At 35.2% G+C, this 16,248-nt stretch overlaps 1 protein-coding gene across 1 annotated transcript; it reads left to right on the forward strand.

Annotated features, from left to right (window-relative positions):
* Positions 1-8,550: 8,550 nt before the first annotated feature.
* Positions 8,551-9,996, forward strand: LOC131622365 (uncharacterized). The gene has a single exon (XM_058893392.1). It carries the CDS (start codon positions 8,772-8,774, stop codon positions 9,396-9,398), a length of 627 nt encoding a protein of 208 aa, XP_058749375.1. The 5' UTR covers positions 8,551-8,771; the 3' UTR covers positions 9,399-9,996.
* Positions 9,997-16,248: the final 6,252 nt, after the last annotated feature.

Consider the following 16,248-nt stretch of genomic DNA (forward strand, 5'->3'; position numbering starts at 1 on the left):
CTTTCTTCTACTTTGTTTCTGTTTTTTATTTTTAGCAAAAATGCGTTACTAACCAAATAATAAAGGTGCACACAAAAATGAATAGGCATTTCTGTATATAGATAGGAAAGGATTAGAGTTGTAGTTGAGGGCAACAGCTAAACTCTATGTGACTTTGTGTTCAAGTCTTGTGACTTTGTATTCAAGTCTTGTCAAAGGGATCTATTTTCTCTAATATGATTGAGCATTATTTTTAAGTGTTCTGGTTTGGTTCTATTACATCAGAGTATCAGAGATTCACAGCTCACTCATCTAGGGGAGCCTTTCTCAGTTGGGGCGAGGAAGGAAGCTCGATGTGAAGCTGTGGATAGGAGTTGGCAATTTTGGTGGAAGTTGAGTTGCAAATTTTGATGAAAGCACGTTTTATTAGGAGTCATCAAGAGCAAGACCCAAAAGGGTTATCGATTCGTCAGAATTGAATGAAGTTGGGGTATTCTGTCTAGTTTTAATAGTAAGGTTTGCTGCCTTGGTTTCCGGTGTTATGATGAGGTTGTTTTGGCAAGTTGATCCTGAGATTGAAGCTCAAGGGATTGAACGAATGTATGAGGATTAGGATAAAACAATATTAGGATATATGTGGCCTGGGCAGTTGGTCAGGTCAAGGGACAGAACTTACATGGAATCTACAAAGTTTTGTTCCTGGTTTTGGTTCAATCAAACAATCACGATTTTATCTATTAAGCCTGTGATTTGATCAGCTGTCTGGCTGAAAATTTGGGCAAATTTTATGAAGCTCCAAAGCTTGTGTCACTGTGGTTTGTTATAATTCTAAATATGTTAAGTCAATTACCCCCCTAATTGATTTGGATGGAGGCGCAATGCGCGCTAAGGTTATTATTTGTACCATGTAATTGTCGTAGGATTCATCTCTCTCTCTCTATATATATAGTGTAAGTTATGTTTTTGTAGAGACTACCCACCAAAAGAATCAACAAAAATAAAACCAACTTTCCATCAATTTATCACCTAAGTTGGCATTTGCCCACATAACAAACATTAGAGCTCTTTAATAGCCCCTACTTATAATCAATCAAGCTTTAGAAATTTATCAATCAATTATCATTTGTATGAGAAGTTGACTTGTTCTTAAGGCAAACATAAGGACAATTGATTGCAAGTTGCTTCTGCTCAAGTTACTTCTTTGTTGTATACAGTTCTTGAATTTCATTATAAGATAATATGAGCTTGTACTTCTGTAAGTATAATAGGAATTACACTTGTACTTCTTTAAGTATAATAGGAAATACCCTGTGATGAGATGTTCAAAAGAGTATTTATAGGCTGGCCTCCCTTGGCCCAATTGTCGTTTAGAAGATCAGTTCAAACTCTTATAAAACTAGCCACTGTGTATTATTATAGAAAATTTCTCTTTGCATCCTGTCACTTTGTCCTAGACTCTTGGCGAAAAGTAAAAAATATTTCTCTATTTTCGGAGATATATCTTCGAGCGCACTATTTTTTAATTTTAACTAAAGGTTAATTCAGAGATGCATCTGCGAAGGTATATTTCGAAGATGTATCTCCGAAAATGACCAGATATTATAAATCGAACAAAAAAAACATGACGGTATCATCGAATTGAAAACGAAACAAACACCAACTCCAACACCAACTTGACATTAAATTAAAACACTCAACATTACATAGGTAGTCATTAAAATAAATTCAACATCACATATTGTTATAATCGGGACGTTCCAACATAGTGATTATATCCTAGATGGATCTATGAATTTTCGCATCCACTTCAATTAGACCCTTTGATTCCTAATGGAGAAAAATACTCCACATAACCTTAAATCCTCATCCGTCTTCAGTTCAAAGTTGGTCAAATGTGTCTTTTCTTTGCTGTCAAACGAGGTGACCGATACTTGAGCTTGACAGCATTGCGATTTTTTTGAAAGCGCAAGAGAGTATTCAGTTTGAATATCAGATCTGCGAGAGATGTTTCTTAGGTGACCCTAAATGAAAGTGGTGGCTTCTCACCATTGAAATACACAAATGCAAGGTGGTAATATGAACTTATTTTCTAGTTTTTGTGTGTTGTGTATAAAAAATTGGTTGAGAGACACCCTATTTATACATGTATTGGGTTACTCTGTACCTTAGAAACCTTATCAAGTCATCACGTTACTTTTCAGATATGTATATATGAATAAATCCTTTTTTCTTTTTACAAAAAAGATAACTTTGAAGATGAATATTAAAAAATGTCACTGATTGTCTTTTTTAAATAAGCCGAATTTGTATATCCGAAAATATACTTGAATCGAAAACAAACCAGAAATTTAGTATACAAGCACATAAAATGTAAATCATAAGCAAACCAAAAAATTTAATTAAGAATAACACCATCATTGTAGAGGTTATATATTACTTATGTATTAAACCGTATCAAGATTATATCATTGACGATAATACATTCAAAAAGTGTATTGATTACAATCTAAAACGCATCAAAAGATTCAATGTCGCATAAATTTACAATTGGTTCCACCTTCGCCTTTTCCTGATTTGATTCTCTTTCAAGCTAGTTCAATTTGGTGAAATCTTCCATCCTCTCCAAAAAATGATCCGACCAAGTTTCCACCTCATTTGTTGAATGTGTCTTCCACTCCAACGTTGTAGCTGGTATTGGTCACACAGGTTTCAAATAAAACTCAACAAAACATAGCGATTTTGAAAGGCATCCTATGCACATGATGCGTCCAAAAGAGTCTTAAGGTGGACTACTTTGAACTGGAAAAAAATGTCTCTGAGAACCCATATCTTGTTAGATCAATACACACTCTGTCATATGTACTTGCTATAAGATGACTCATATCAGGGAAGCACAACCATTTTGAAACGGTGCGGGACCGTTAACACGAGGAAACGCATCCTGCAGTTTAAGGCGACATACGATGGGATGACCGACTAGCTTTGTTGTAAGGCATGGTTATGTATTTCAGAAATCACATTAAATTTTCATATTTCATCCACCTTATATTATCCGCACAATTTAAATAGACAACCACATTGGAGGAACATACATGCCACTTCTGGTTGCTTTGGAATTTTGATTGTAAAATAGGGCATACATGATATAGTCCTAAAAGATGGATTCTAATTAATTTGTATGCAAATCGGAAAGGTCTTAGTCGGACCTTGGTGACCTGTTAGTACAATTGTTGTCTTCAAACGACGAGACAAGGAATCCATGACTTTGGTCGAATCATTTTCACTAGGGTCACGCAGTATTAAAAATTTAGCAAAGCTTGAGTTTTCTTTGTGACTGGAAGCATAGTCTAGACAAGCTTTAAATGAATAAGGGCGAACAGTTTTTCAAGGACACGTGGAAGCGTGTAGAGCAAAATTTGCATGAATTGGAAAAGTGACCGATTTTGCATAGTCGACTATTGTAGATTTATTTTAGGATTTATATATAAACAACATTTATTTTCAGTTGGGTGGTCCATATTTGTTACATTGTTATAAAAACTCAAAGTGCCCGTGTCAAGAAAAAAGTGATTTTTAGAGAATGAATGTATGTGTGTCATTTTATAAATTCCAAGCAATTTACTTTAATTTTTATATAAAAATTTCCTTCCAAAGCCTCTTTTAAAGTTGTTTCACTTCTTTACTTTGTATTTTTCTTATAAATTCTTTGTTTACTTCAAAGATTACAATAATTGTCGAATCTCTTGATAATATAACATTCACATTATCACAAATTAACACCAAAATTTGTCAAGACTTTAACATTATGTCCTAGGATTCCCTAGTTGATCATGCAAGTAACCTTTAATAAGAAATTAGAGGTTGTTTACCAAAAATCAGAATACACAAATTGGCACGTCTAGTGGGACCTTTGTGCTAGTCTTTTTGCAGTTTATAAGTGTTTGTGTCTAAAATTGTTCCTCTCTGAAATATAGTCGTTGGTTTATGAATTTAATGAGTGGTAAAGGTCTTCCAGAAATGGTACGTCCATCCACCAATAATTTACAAAATAATTCCCAAAGCGGTGGAGTACCACCACTTACATCAACAGCCGGAGAAGCGCCTATTTTGACCCTGTCGAAGCATGTGCTCCATTAACATCACAGACACTGACAACGACAATACCACCAGAACAAACTATCAATCCTTCCCAAATATTAAGTTCCCCATGACCAATATTTGTTGAACCCAAGATACAATTTTGTTCTGGCTTTACAGTGTCAACTGATAATAGGATGTATCCATACGGAATGCCGTTATTAGTCATGGAAGTCCTTCAAAAAATGTGTCGAACTATACAGATAACGTGATGAAAATTACGCCACATTTTTCCCATCATGCTTCGGCGTCAACCATGAAAATGTTGGGTCGAATGTTACCGCCTTTTGGAGGGACAAGTTATATCCACCAAACGACACCACCATTGAATATGACGTCTATGATGTCTATCAGGAAACAAATGGATGAAATCAACCACGAAATGGTGAATGCTTTAACACAACAAATAGGAACAATTTTCAATCCCCTGATTAATAATACTAACCAGAGTTGTAAATTCTCGCAAACTAGATGGGTAGAATAGCAGGCTTCTTTGGCACCTCACAACCTCAAGTGAGGCCAACTCCCCAAATTTCAAATGTTAGGCCTTTCGAAACCCCTGATAACGGGGGAATCCCTTGAAATCAGAGGCAAATATAAAATAGGGATGACGAAGAGTATATAGGTCAAAATAACCCAGGGATAATAGTAGTAAATAGAAATCAGGATAGCGATCAAATTCTTAGGAATACCCAACAAAATAATTATGGGGGCCACCATAATATAGCAAACATAGTCGAACAAATTTTAGTTCAAAACGGTTTGAACATAGGTCTCCATAGACCCAATTTCATATCTCCGCTGTTGAAATATGTTTGAAAGACAGAATCACCTAAGGGTTGGAAATTACCAAAATTTACCAAGTTCGTCGGCGATACAAATGAGTCTACGGTCAAACACGTCACTATGTACCAGACTGAGACTGGCGACATAGACAATAACGAGAGTTTGAAGATGAAATATTTTTCAAATTCTCTAACAAAGAATATTTTTACTTGGTTAACTACACTCTGTGCACACTTGGAGTCGGTTGGAAAGAATTTTTCATGAATAGTTTTACATGGGACATTCAAATATAAGCCTGAAGGTATTGGCAAGTGTGAGGCGAAAGGTTCCTGAGTCAATTAATGACTATCTAAATAGGTTTAGACTTCTAAAGGTGAGATGTATTACACAAGTCCTTGAGTATGAGTTGGTCGAAATGGATGTAGGAGATCTAAATTATTCCATTAGGAAGAAGATAGACACACAATATCTTAGGGACATGGCGCAACTGGTAGACACAGTTCGTCAAGTCGAAAGTCTAAAGAATGAGAAAGATAGGACACATAAAAATCATAAGAAAGAGAAAGTTGCGTACGTAGAAAACTGACGAGTACTTATCTGACTTTGATGACATAATCGAAGAGAGTGGGGTTAATGTGGCTGAACTTAAGCCAAGACCTCCTTATGTTTGTAAATTGCTTAAGCCGTCGAACGAGAAGAAGCCCATCAAACCTAGCAAAAATGATAAATTCTCCACAAAAACATATACCATTGACATAACGAAATATGACAAATTTTTTAATTTGTTAGTAACCGATGGGCAGATCATAGTGCCTCCGGGCCTGAAGAATCCCCCATTAGAAAAAAATAGGGTTTTGTAAATACCATAATTTTCTTGGTCATAAAACTTCTCAATGTGTACTTTTCATGGATCTGATGAAAAAAGCTTTGAAAGAGGGAAGACTCCAGTTTGGCCAGAAGCCAAAATCAATGATGCAAGTTGACATTGATCCACTGCACGTTGAAGAAGCAAATTACACTGAACCTTTTAAAGTGCTTATGGTCGAGGCTACTGAGTATCTCGATATGAAGGTCGAAAAAACTGAAGAAACTCCCACAATTACCAAAGAAGGAATGCAATCGACTTACCCTCAAGTTGACAAAGGTTTGATCGATTTCCTTGAAAGATGCCTGTTGAATGATTCTAAGACTAGGTTGATCCCAAGGTACAGTGCAGTGTACCTTCTTATTGATGGCCAACCTGCACTCTTAGCTGCACCCAATCTAGTTGTAGATCCTGGTGGTAGAAATGGTGTTGACATCCTCCTAATAGTTAACTTCGTTTCCCTTCCATGAGTTGATTGTTGAGATGTTTGAGTAGCTGGTTGAGATGCTCTCTTAGCAGTTATCTTCTTTTCCCTTCTGTGAGTTGATTCATGAAAAGCTGGTTTAGTTAACTGGTAAGAAGCGGGTTGAATAGTTAGTTGTTGAGATGCTTGTTGAGTAGGTTATTGAGACATTGTTTGTTGAGTTTCTTGTCGAGCAGGTTATTGAGATGTTGTTTCCTTAGATGCTTGTTAAGATGGTTGACTAGCTAGTGTCATCTTACAAGTAAGTTTGTTGTGAACTCGGTTCTTGCACCTACTGTACTTGACAATGAAACCAGTTCTTCTCATTTTACGAATAGAGCCATCAATCTCTCCTTGCTCTAGATTCTTCCTCTTCTTTGGTGTTCTAGGTGGTTCCAAGTCTGGATACTATGTCCTAACCCACAAATTTGATCCATTTATAGGATAAATCAGATGTTTGTAGACTGACATGTAAGTTGATTTCCTGTAATACTCAGGGATATAGTCACCAACCTTATGGTTCCCACTCTTCATAGCTGAAAGTGCATGAACACAAGGAAGGCTTGCTAATTTCTATATTCTACTAGAGCATACATGTTCCTTCAAATTTACTGCAAACTTATCTGCTGGATTTTTAAGATGCCTCACTTTAAAGATGTGCTCATCTGACATCCTACAACAGAAAACTTTAGGTCAACACATGGTACTCACATAAAACTTATATGACAGACACTTACTTACCTGACAAGCCATAAATTGGCGTAGTTGCTGGTTTTTTCAATATTCCTTCTGATATTGGGTAACACATTATCATCTGCCAAGCTTTGGAATCTCATCCTATTTGTTGTCCAACTTTCCATCATGTAGGTCCTGATTTCTTCCACCATGGTTTTCAGTGGCTTGTCCCTTGACTCAAGAATGAGGTACTTCTCCAATTTGTGATTGGACATGTCTTTTTGCAACTTGAAAATGGGGATACTTCTTTTTTTATAACTCCACTGTTATCATCACTCTCACATCCATTTTCTAGGTCTTCATTCTCATTATCACCCCTTTTAAATTATTCCTTGTCTTCTTTCCACTTTTCTTACCCTTTTTTGCTTTTTCCCTCTTGATCATATTTGTGTTCATAGTCAATTAGATTTTCAAGTTCATCCGCCTCAATTTCATCATACTCATCAAAATCATCATCAAAAGCTATCTCCAAAGCACTATCATAATTGAAGTTCTCATCCTTAGGTTCATCAGAACTAACATCATCATGCACCTCTCCACCCCCATTCACATAATCAAGATTTGCTTCAGCTTCCTTCATCTCAACTTCCTTCAAGACCCCATCTCTTAACTTCCCAACAATTACATTTTTACCCTCATCTACAATGTCATCATGATTCACTTATGTGTCATCAAGGAGACCATCATAAAACTCAAGCTGAGATAAAGGGCGTTGAATATATATATCAACACCTAGATGCATCATATAAAGATCAGCAATTTCTAAGGCACATTTGTCATCAGCCAACACATTCATCCAAAATGTGGGATCTCTGTAATATATTTTCTCTATTTCACTAAACGCTAACTCCTTCAAACAACCTAATAACTCAAAATAATTCCTTGAGAAAGTTATTTCGATTCAAATAGACTACTCACAATCCGTACGAGTTAACCCAAACATGTAGCAAATTATTTTAAAGCTCGATTAAGAAAATTCATATAAGGCTTAAATAGTCTTTTGGTCCATGTAAGTTGGCGTGTTTTTAGTTTTCGTCCTTGTATCTTTTTTTTTTTGAAAATGATCCCTGAATGTTAAAATCCTTTTGGTTTTAGTCCATAAAGTTAAAATTCGCAGGAAAATCTGCAGATTTCTTGCGAATTTTCCTATGGATTTTAATTTTAGAGACTAAAACCAAAAGGATTTTTACATTCAAAGATCATTATCAAGAAAAATAAGATACAAGAACAAAAATAAAAAACACGCCAATTTACATAGAGCAAAAACTATTTAAGCCTTCATATAAAATTCAAATTTTAATTTCGAATCGGTAAGCTCATTTTAATAACTCTAACTTTAAGGACACAAATTAAAAATTTAATTATCAGACTTCTATTTTATAAAGTGTGTATTAAATTTTTTAAAAATTTAAACTTTATTTTCTCAAAATAAATATTTATCTTTTAGTATTTTTGTTTTTAAAACAGAAGTTAATATGACCCTTAGACTTATTAAACCAACATTTAGACAGTCTCTTCAAGATCAAATAGTTGTTATCTTTAATCTAAAATATACTTAAAATTTAAACCGTTGATTCTCTCATAATCTCCATTATCACGCTCTCTCTGTCCTTTTGTAATGGGCAGATCATTGGTTTCAATATTCCAAATTCCACACTAAAAAACCGTACATCTTTTTAACATCGGAAAAACAAATCATAATACCACACCACCCATTCCAATCCCTCTTATAAATACCACACCCTAGAATCTTCCACTACCTTATTTTTTACTCTTTTCACTTTCTCCTTCTTCTGAAACCGAACCATGAAAATGGAAACAGAGCCTCTTCATCACCAATTTTCATCCCCAAGTTTCAGCAGTTACTCTTCCGACTCTTTGGCTCAAACAGCCACCAGAGTCATCCACACCGACGACTCTTCCCAACAAAACCACAATATCAACACTGTCAACGATGATTTCGAATTCGACTTCACTTTCCTTTCCACTGACTCTGTTTCCTCTGTCCCCGCCGACGACATTTTCCACAACGGTCAGATCACACCGACATATCCACTCTTCGACCAATCTTTGCTCAACGGCGTCGTTTCACGTTCTCATGATCTCCCTGAAACTGCACCTCGCCGTCGTCGTTTACCCCTGAAGAAACTAATGGAAGACGAAGGCGAAGGAAAAGAGCTTGACGGTGTGGCAGCGGGGACGTACTGCGTGTGGACCCCACCTTGCAAAAAGAGCAGCTCCACCGGGTCGGAGGCGAAGCGGTGGAAGTTCCGGGATTTGTTACTCAGGAGCCATAGCGATGGGAAGAAGGACTCGCTTTTGTTTTTTACATCAGGCGGTAAGAAGAACTCCGCCGTTCATGATGTCGCCGGCGCGGCCAAGGACGGGTTCCGATCGAAGAGGAAGTTAGGAATTAGTTGGATTATTCAGTAGTGAACTGTGTGGGTATTGCAAATTAATTTTTGGTAAAAAAAAAAGGATTAAACGTAAATCACAAGTTATTACTCCTACCTTTTTATTTTGGAATACACATTATTATCCTTAATTGAATTCTGGTGTTTTTCTTATGGTGTAATTAACGTTTAAATTTATCTTTAATTTGGTTATTGATGGATAGAATAATATAATTGTTGTATGTGTCATGGGATTAGTTAAGATTTGGGATATCTTTTTCTTGGTTAGAGCTAAAGTGTGGTTATATTACATGGGTGCCTTTTTGTTTAGGTTTAATTTTGTGGCTAATATGTTTGTTGATAAAGTTGGAATTGAATTTTGAAATTTGGAAGTAGTAAGTGAAAAGAGGATGATAACATGTTGCGCCTGCATGGTATCGTAATACAATGACGGAGATAAGTTGGCAAGGAATGTTCCGAATAAAAATGGTGTGGGTCTCACGCGGTATTGACTTGGTTGAGACTTGAGACGGTGATGTTTATGAATTACTTAAATAATGGTTTAAAGCAAGTTGTTCTAGACTTGAAGCATGGATTGAATTAGATTAGAGTACAAATATGTAATTTGGCTTCTCTTGAAATTGAAAGATAAGAGGGAATTTGAGTTTTGTTTTTGCCTAAAAAAGAGTTGAGTTTAGCTTTATTAATTACATTGGAGGGTCATATCCAAAATCAAGGAAACAAGTCACATCGTTTATCTGAGAATATATTTGAGTAAACCGTCCTAGGAATATAAAGTACATGTATTTGATCAAAGTTAATTCCAATTCATTTAGCATTTGTAGTAATCGTGCTGACAGCTGCGAAGTGAAGCGGTTGAATGAACGAAGGAGGCAATATATATTTGCAAGTGGCATTGTAGTAATATAGAGCGAATCTTCAATTAATCTCAATGGTAGACAATATCGCTGGCCATATGGCATAGCGAGTTTTCAGCATCCATATATATGAGATTCCATTTCTTTCTTTTTGATGGCGTGAATAAAATAAGTCTCCTCCATCCATCTATGAACTCATAAAAATTGTGATTTATCATTTACGTCAAATGTGACCAGTCCATGTAAGGTCTCTTAAGTATTTGCGGTCTGACTTTGACCTAGTACTGACTTTGACCTAGTAGTAGGAGTAATGGATGAAACATCTATACGTGTGAGATGTGGTTAGCCAGTTATTGAGACTTGAGATTATTCAATTATGATTAAAAGCCTCGTTAATCTGCTTAGGATGTATTTTAACATAACACCTCATTTGAAGGCAAGGAATGTGACGAACTCGTATGTCATATCCATGATTTTATGGTTGACATAAATTTTGCCAAAACATGGTTCTTATCTGATGTTGACTAAGATGCTGTAACATCTTGACCAATTGTCATAACAGGTTCTGCTGTAATGTGTTTTGACAAATGTTCTGCCAGATGTTGTGATATGTTATACCAGAACATCATGACAGTTTAGCTGATTTAATTCCTTGAAGATTTGATTGAAAACTATGAGATTCAAAAAGATTCTAGTGCTCATACAGGCGCAACCAATCAAGGATATTTTAGGGACAGTGCATATTTGATTTGGTTTCATAAAAAGGATCTTGGAGACTTTGTAGGAAAATTTGATTTGATTGTTCCTATTTTTGTGTGAAGATCTTGCAGCTGATTGAAAAGGAGAAGATTGAATTGGATTCAAGTGTCCAAGCCCATACTGCAAGAGTCTATAAATAAGGACTTGCTAAACCAAAAATAGCAAGCATTCACAACAACAAATATTGGGTGCAAAATAAAGGTTTAAGGTTTTAGAAGTCTTTTAAGGTTTTTGTGTTTTTGTTTGTATGTCACTCATGTATCTTCGGATACACTGAAGTAGACTGATTGTTCTCACTCATGAGCTTTTAAGCATAGAGTTGAGTATTATTCCTAGTTAAAGCTTTTAAGAAAAACTAAGTATTATTTATTGGAAGTGTAATATTCTATTTGGTTGTTTTGAAACACTCATTGGGATTGTGACTGGTTTTTATCATTGAGGTGATTGTGGGAAGTGATAGGGGGTTCTCATAACTAGGAGGTTCCTAGGTAGAAATTTCATAGAAGTGGTGATTAGGTGATAAGTTGTAAACTGAGATTGTTTAGGCTTTGAATTAATACTAGTATAGTGGATTTCCTTCTTGGCTTGGTAGTCCCTAGAGTAGGTGAGTTGCACCTATCTGGGTTAACAATTGACTGTATTCTTTTAACTTATGCAATTTAATTATGCATAATTTTTAGTTTGGTAAAAGTGTTTTCTGTCAGCATATTATGTTATAATATATGTCCTAACATTGTGGTTTATATTGAGACATCTGTGTTGTAAGTGTCAAAATTTCATTATCCAATTGTCTACCACATGAACTCACCTCCTTTTAGTACTCTTTATGATGTGTACGAGTTGATAGGTTAATGGACCGGATAATTAGGTATTTATTAGATTTGAGTTATTACATGACAATCCACCGTCCCTCAAGCGTGAGACTTGTAAGGGCGAAGCGATTAGGCAAGAGACATAACGATTCACAATCTCTTGATTGTGAGGCCTATAAAGATGAAACGATTAAGCAAAAGACACAACGATTCACAATCCCTTAATCACAAGGCCTATAAAGACGAAGTGATTAAGCGAGAATCATAATTGTCCATGATCCCTCAAGCGCGGGGCCCATAATGGTAAAATGATTAAGGTTGATGACATATACAAAGATGGTGTCATATATAAGCCTGAGAGTGACTTTGATTGTGGTCGTCTAATTGGTATGGAAGGTTAGTCATTCATATCAAAGGTTTGAAATCCAAAATTTAGGTATGTAATTAATAATTTAATATTATAAATGATAAAAAAATATCTTGGCGAAGACCAATTAATCTAAAGAGCCTATTGGCTTGTGTAACACCCTTCTAACTCACATATATTTTTGCATGTATTTTTATGAAAAACAAAAAAAATAAAACACAAGGGCGTCACATCTTCATGGAACATCATATAACAAATAATCTTGCTTCGTAGAACGAGTTGCAAAAACACTTGAAAACATAAATAACATCTTTCGCATTTCCAATCAAACTATTTTAAACTTCGCAGCACGATAAATGAGTTTCAAAATTTCTTTACAAAATATTTCAAATACCATGAAAGGTAGTTCAAACTTCAACAAAGTCATTATACTTCATGTTATAACTTCATGATTCAGAAACAAGATAAAAGTCATGAAATTAATACAAAATCTCATAATAACAACGAAACACAAGGTTCACAATCAATCGATTCCAACCCCAATGTTACATATCAGAGCAAGATTCATTGGAATCAACAGAAACTAAATAAGCGCACTACGAAAGCTACCTCCTAAGCTTCTTGCACTAATATTGATCATCTGCAAGTTACCCACATTTCGAGGCAACATTTCCAAGCAGAAATGGTGAGTAAATCATAATTATTATAAAAGACATAGGGAATGGATATGGTAGTTATATCTAGGAAACAACAACATAACATCATGTACTGCATTCTATAACATTACAGCAAATTACATTATATGAATAATTTTATTCTACCAGGGTATAGTTCATTGCGCTAGCTTTCCAACGCTTCGAACGACACATCAATCGGAGTCCGAAAACTCAAGTTATGGCCTTAGAAAAATATGTCAAAAATGGATATGGGCTGATTAAGTCGACCCCCTATTCATCAAGTCGACTCATAGGTCGCAGTCATGGAGTGTGTTTCCCTCTGGTATCTTTAGGTCGACCTCCCAGTCCTCCAGGTCGACCTATCGCTGTTTTGTGCAGAATTTTCCAGCTGTTTTGTGTTTTTCCTTGCTGCAATTTTGTGCACTTAGACAACCCTTATTCTACTCAAATCCAACACAATAACATCTCAAAATCATCATAATTCCTCATGTTTACATCATACAACAACAACTCGATTCATTATACATCCTATGCATCAATTGGAAGCAATTACTACATTAAATCATCATCAATTTCATCACATTTATCTCATTACCAAAACTACACCAAAACCCCAATAATCCTACAAGTATATAAGCCTTAAATCAATTATAATAACAATGATAAAACTCCTTTTACCTTAATTCGTAGTTGAATCCGACTACTCTTCGTGTTCTACCGAAATCCAAGGTTCCTCTTGCCTCTTTGTGCCCTAGCCTTCTCTTCACGATGTTTATCCTAATTCTTACGATTGCACAGAATGAGACAACTAAACTTTTTTCCCTACTTTAACCCTTGGACCCTTTCTATGATCTTCCCATCTTGCCCTCACTTACACTTCACAAATGACCACCTTGCCCTTATTATCTCTAACACTAAAATAACTCTTATTTTTGTAATTAAAATAATTCCACTTATTATTCTAATTATTATAAATGATTCTAAAATACTCCAAAATCCCTCAATACACCTAAGCATCACATAAATCACCACAACATCACATGAATCATCAAAATGTCACATAAGTCATCATACCCTCAAACATCACGGATCATCACAAACCATCATAAGGACTCAACATAACATCACATATTCAAATACTTCACAAAAAACACTAAAACATCCTTTATATCAAATGCTTCACAATAACTCACATAAACATCACATAACCATCATATTCATCAAAACATCACGAATCATCATAAGGACTCACATAAAACACCAAAACATCGTATATATCGAATACTTCACAATGAATCATATATTCGTGCTAAATTAATTAAATAAATAATTAATCTAGAATTTGGGGTGTTACAACTTACATGCCTGCAACCACAACCCTTGATGTTCTGTTACATTAGTGATGATTATGCCCTAATGATGGTTGTTTAGTTTAATATATTAGTTATTCCCCCTTTATAAATACCAGAGATTTGAGTTTCCCTTTCATCGCTTATTCTTCTAATATAAGTTTCGCTTAACAGTGTTTTCCATCTAGCCATTTCGACAACTTTTCGAATTCGATAATTCATCAACAAAATCTCACCACAATTATCTCCTTACCTTTATTTCGTATATTTTTGATTTCTCATATATAAGATGGATTAATTAGGGATTATGATGTTACTAGTCGAGTAGTCGAGCCTAGCACCCACGAGGAGAGGTGGGAGTTATGGAATCATTGTGTTAAGAGTTCAAGATGAGTAGACAATGAAATGAATTGAAGATTCATTGAAACATAAATATTTGGAAGTTATGACAATAATTCTAATAATATCTTTGATAGCGACAAAAATATTGATAATAAAATTGTTTTGGTGTCTTCTTATCCAAGATCAGTTGGACTACCAATAGCTACCTCAACTACAAGCGCGACCAGTTTAAATGGTGTAGTCGTAAACATCAATTATCTATTTAATAGGGAGGATAATGTAAATACATTCCTCGATGACTTATACATTCCAAGATGACATATACATATCTAATAAAGCTAAGTGTTAATGTCAATAAGACTTGTTTAAGGTTTCCTTGTGGAATGGGGAACGAGTACTTCTACATGTATACATGCACTATAACTAATATGGGGGTAGGAATTCCTTTAAACGTCTTTGAGGCTGGAATTTTAAAGAAAAATAATGTCGCCCTCTAACAAAGCCATCCAAATAAGCAAGCCTTCATGAAGGGATTCGAAATACTAAGTGAGGCCCTTGGGATCACGCACACTATGGGCATTTTCTTTTCATTTTACGGTAAGAGAGAGGTTGAAAATGGTGGTTAGATTTATATAAGCGCTCTTTCCAACAGGGGGATACTCACTATATAATCGTTGAATTACAAAAACTAGAAAGACAAGTTCGTTTGAGGGCAGAGTGGTGGAGATTTTCCCATGTTTATCTTTGAGGATACCAGACCTCAATGATTTCTTCTATATTGGGCGGGTGAGCTTGCGTTAATATTGGAAATCGATTATGAAAAACTTAGAGAAACAAAGAAGGATGACGTTGACTTTCTAAGACAATTCTACATTCTAAATGTTAGGGAGAGTATGAAGGACACAAGAAGGTGCTTCATGATTATTTGCATAGGTGTATTTTTTTGTCTGTGCCCACTTTTATTTGTGTGAGTTTTATTGGAAAAGATGAAGGCCTAGAAGTGAGGTGGGGGTCGCCAATCAAAAAGGTGATTTGAATGGCTATTGACTTGTTTCTCGCAGAAGAAGAGGTTGATGGGTGAGATCAATGTCATTCATAAGGTGCCTACTTTATAATAAATTCTATCTCACCCGGTGAATTTGGATCCCACGATAAGCGTCAACTATACTTGTGGGCTTTAAGATTCTTATATGTGAACACGTGATATCAAACCTAACTATATGTGAACACGTGATATCAAACCTAACTATACTTGTGGGTTATCATGCCTACATTAAGGTATATAGTATGACTTTAGGATTCTTATATGTGAACACATGATATCAAACCTAACTATTGATTCACATATTTATAGCTCTAGTCTCCCCTCTTTGAGAGATCGGTTCTTTCGCTCATCAGTTCAGTCATGAACGGTCTGGCCTTGACCTAACAGTAAATAGGTCACTCATTTAATGTAGGAGATGTGGTTAGTCAATTACTTATGCTTAATATATGTCAAAATATACAAGGATAGAAAAATTATTTTTAAATAATATAAATTTTTAATAGTATTATGCATGACTAATAGTTTAGTTTAATGGTTAAATATATTTTTCATTATTATAAATATATACTAACTTTTATTTTTGTTGAATTGGATTAGGACTGACTCTTGTAACTGGCTACAAGAGGTGCGATTTGTAACACCTATTTTATTTTATTTAATC

Source organism: Vicia villosa, unplaced genomic scaffold (genome assembly GCF_029867415.1).
Source record: "Vicia villosa cultivar HV-30 ecotype Madison, WI unplaced genomic scaffold, Vvil1.0 ctg.000029F_1_1_3, whole genome shotgun sequence".
Taxonomy (NCBI): domain Eukaryota; kingdom Viridiplantae; phylum Streptophyta; class Magnoliopsida; order Fabales; family Fabaceae; genus Vicia; species Vicia villosa.

Coding starts and splice junctions, on each gene's coding strand:
- LOC131622365 (XM_058893392.1), top strand. CDS start 8,772: ATGAAAATGGAAACAGAGCCTCTTCATCACCAATTTTCATCCCCAAGT.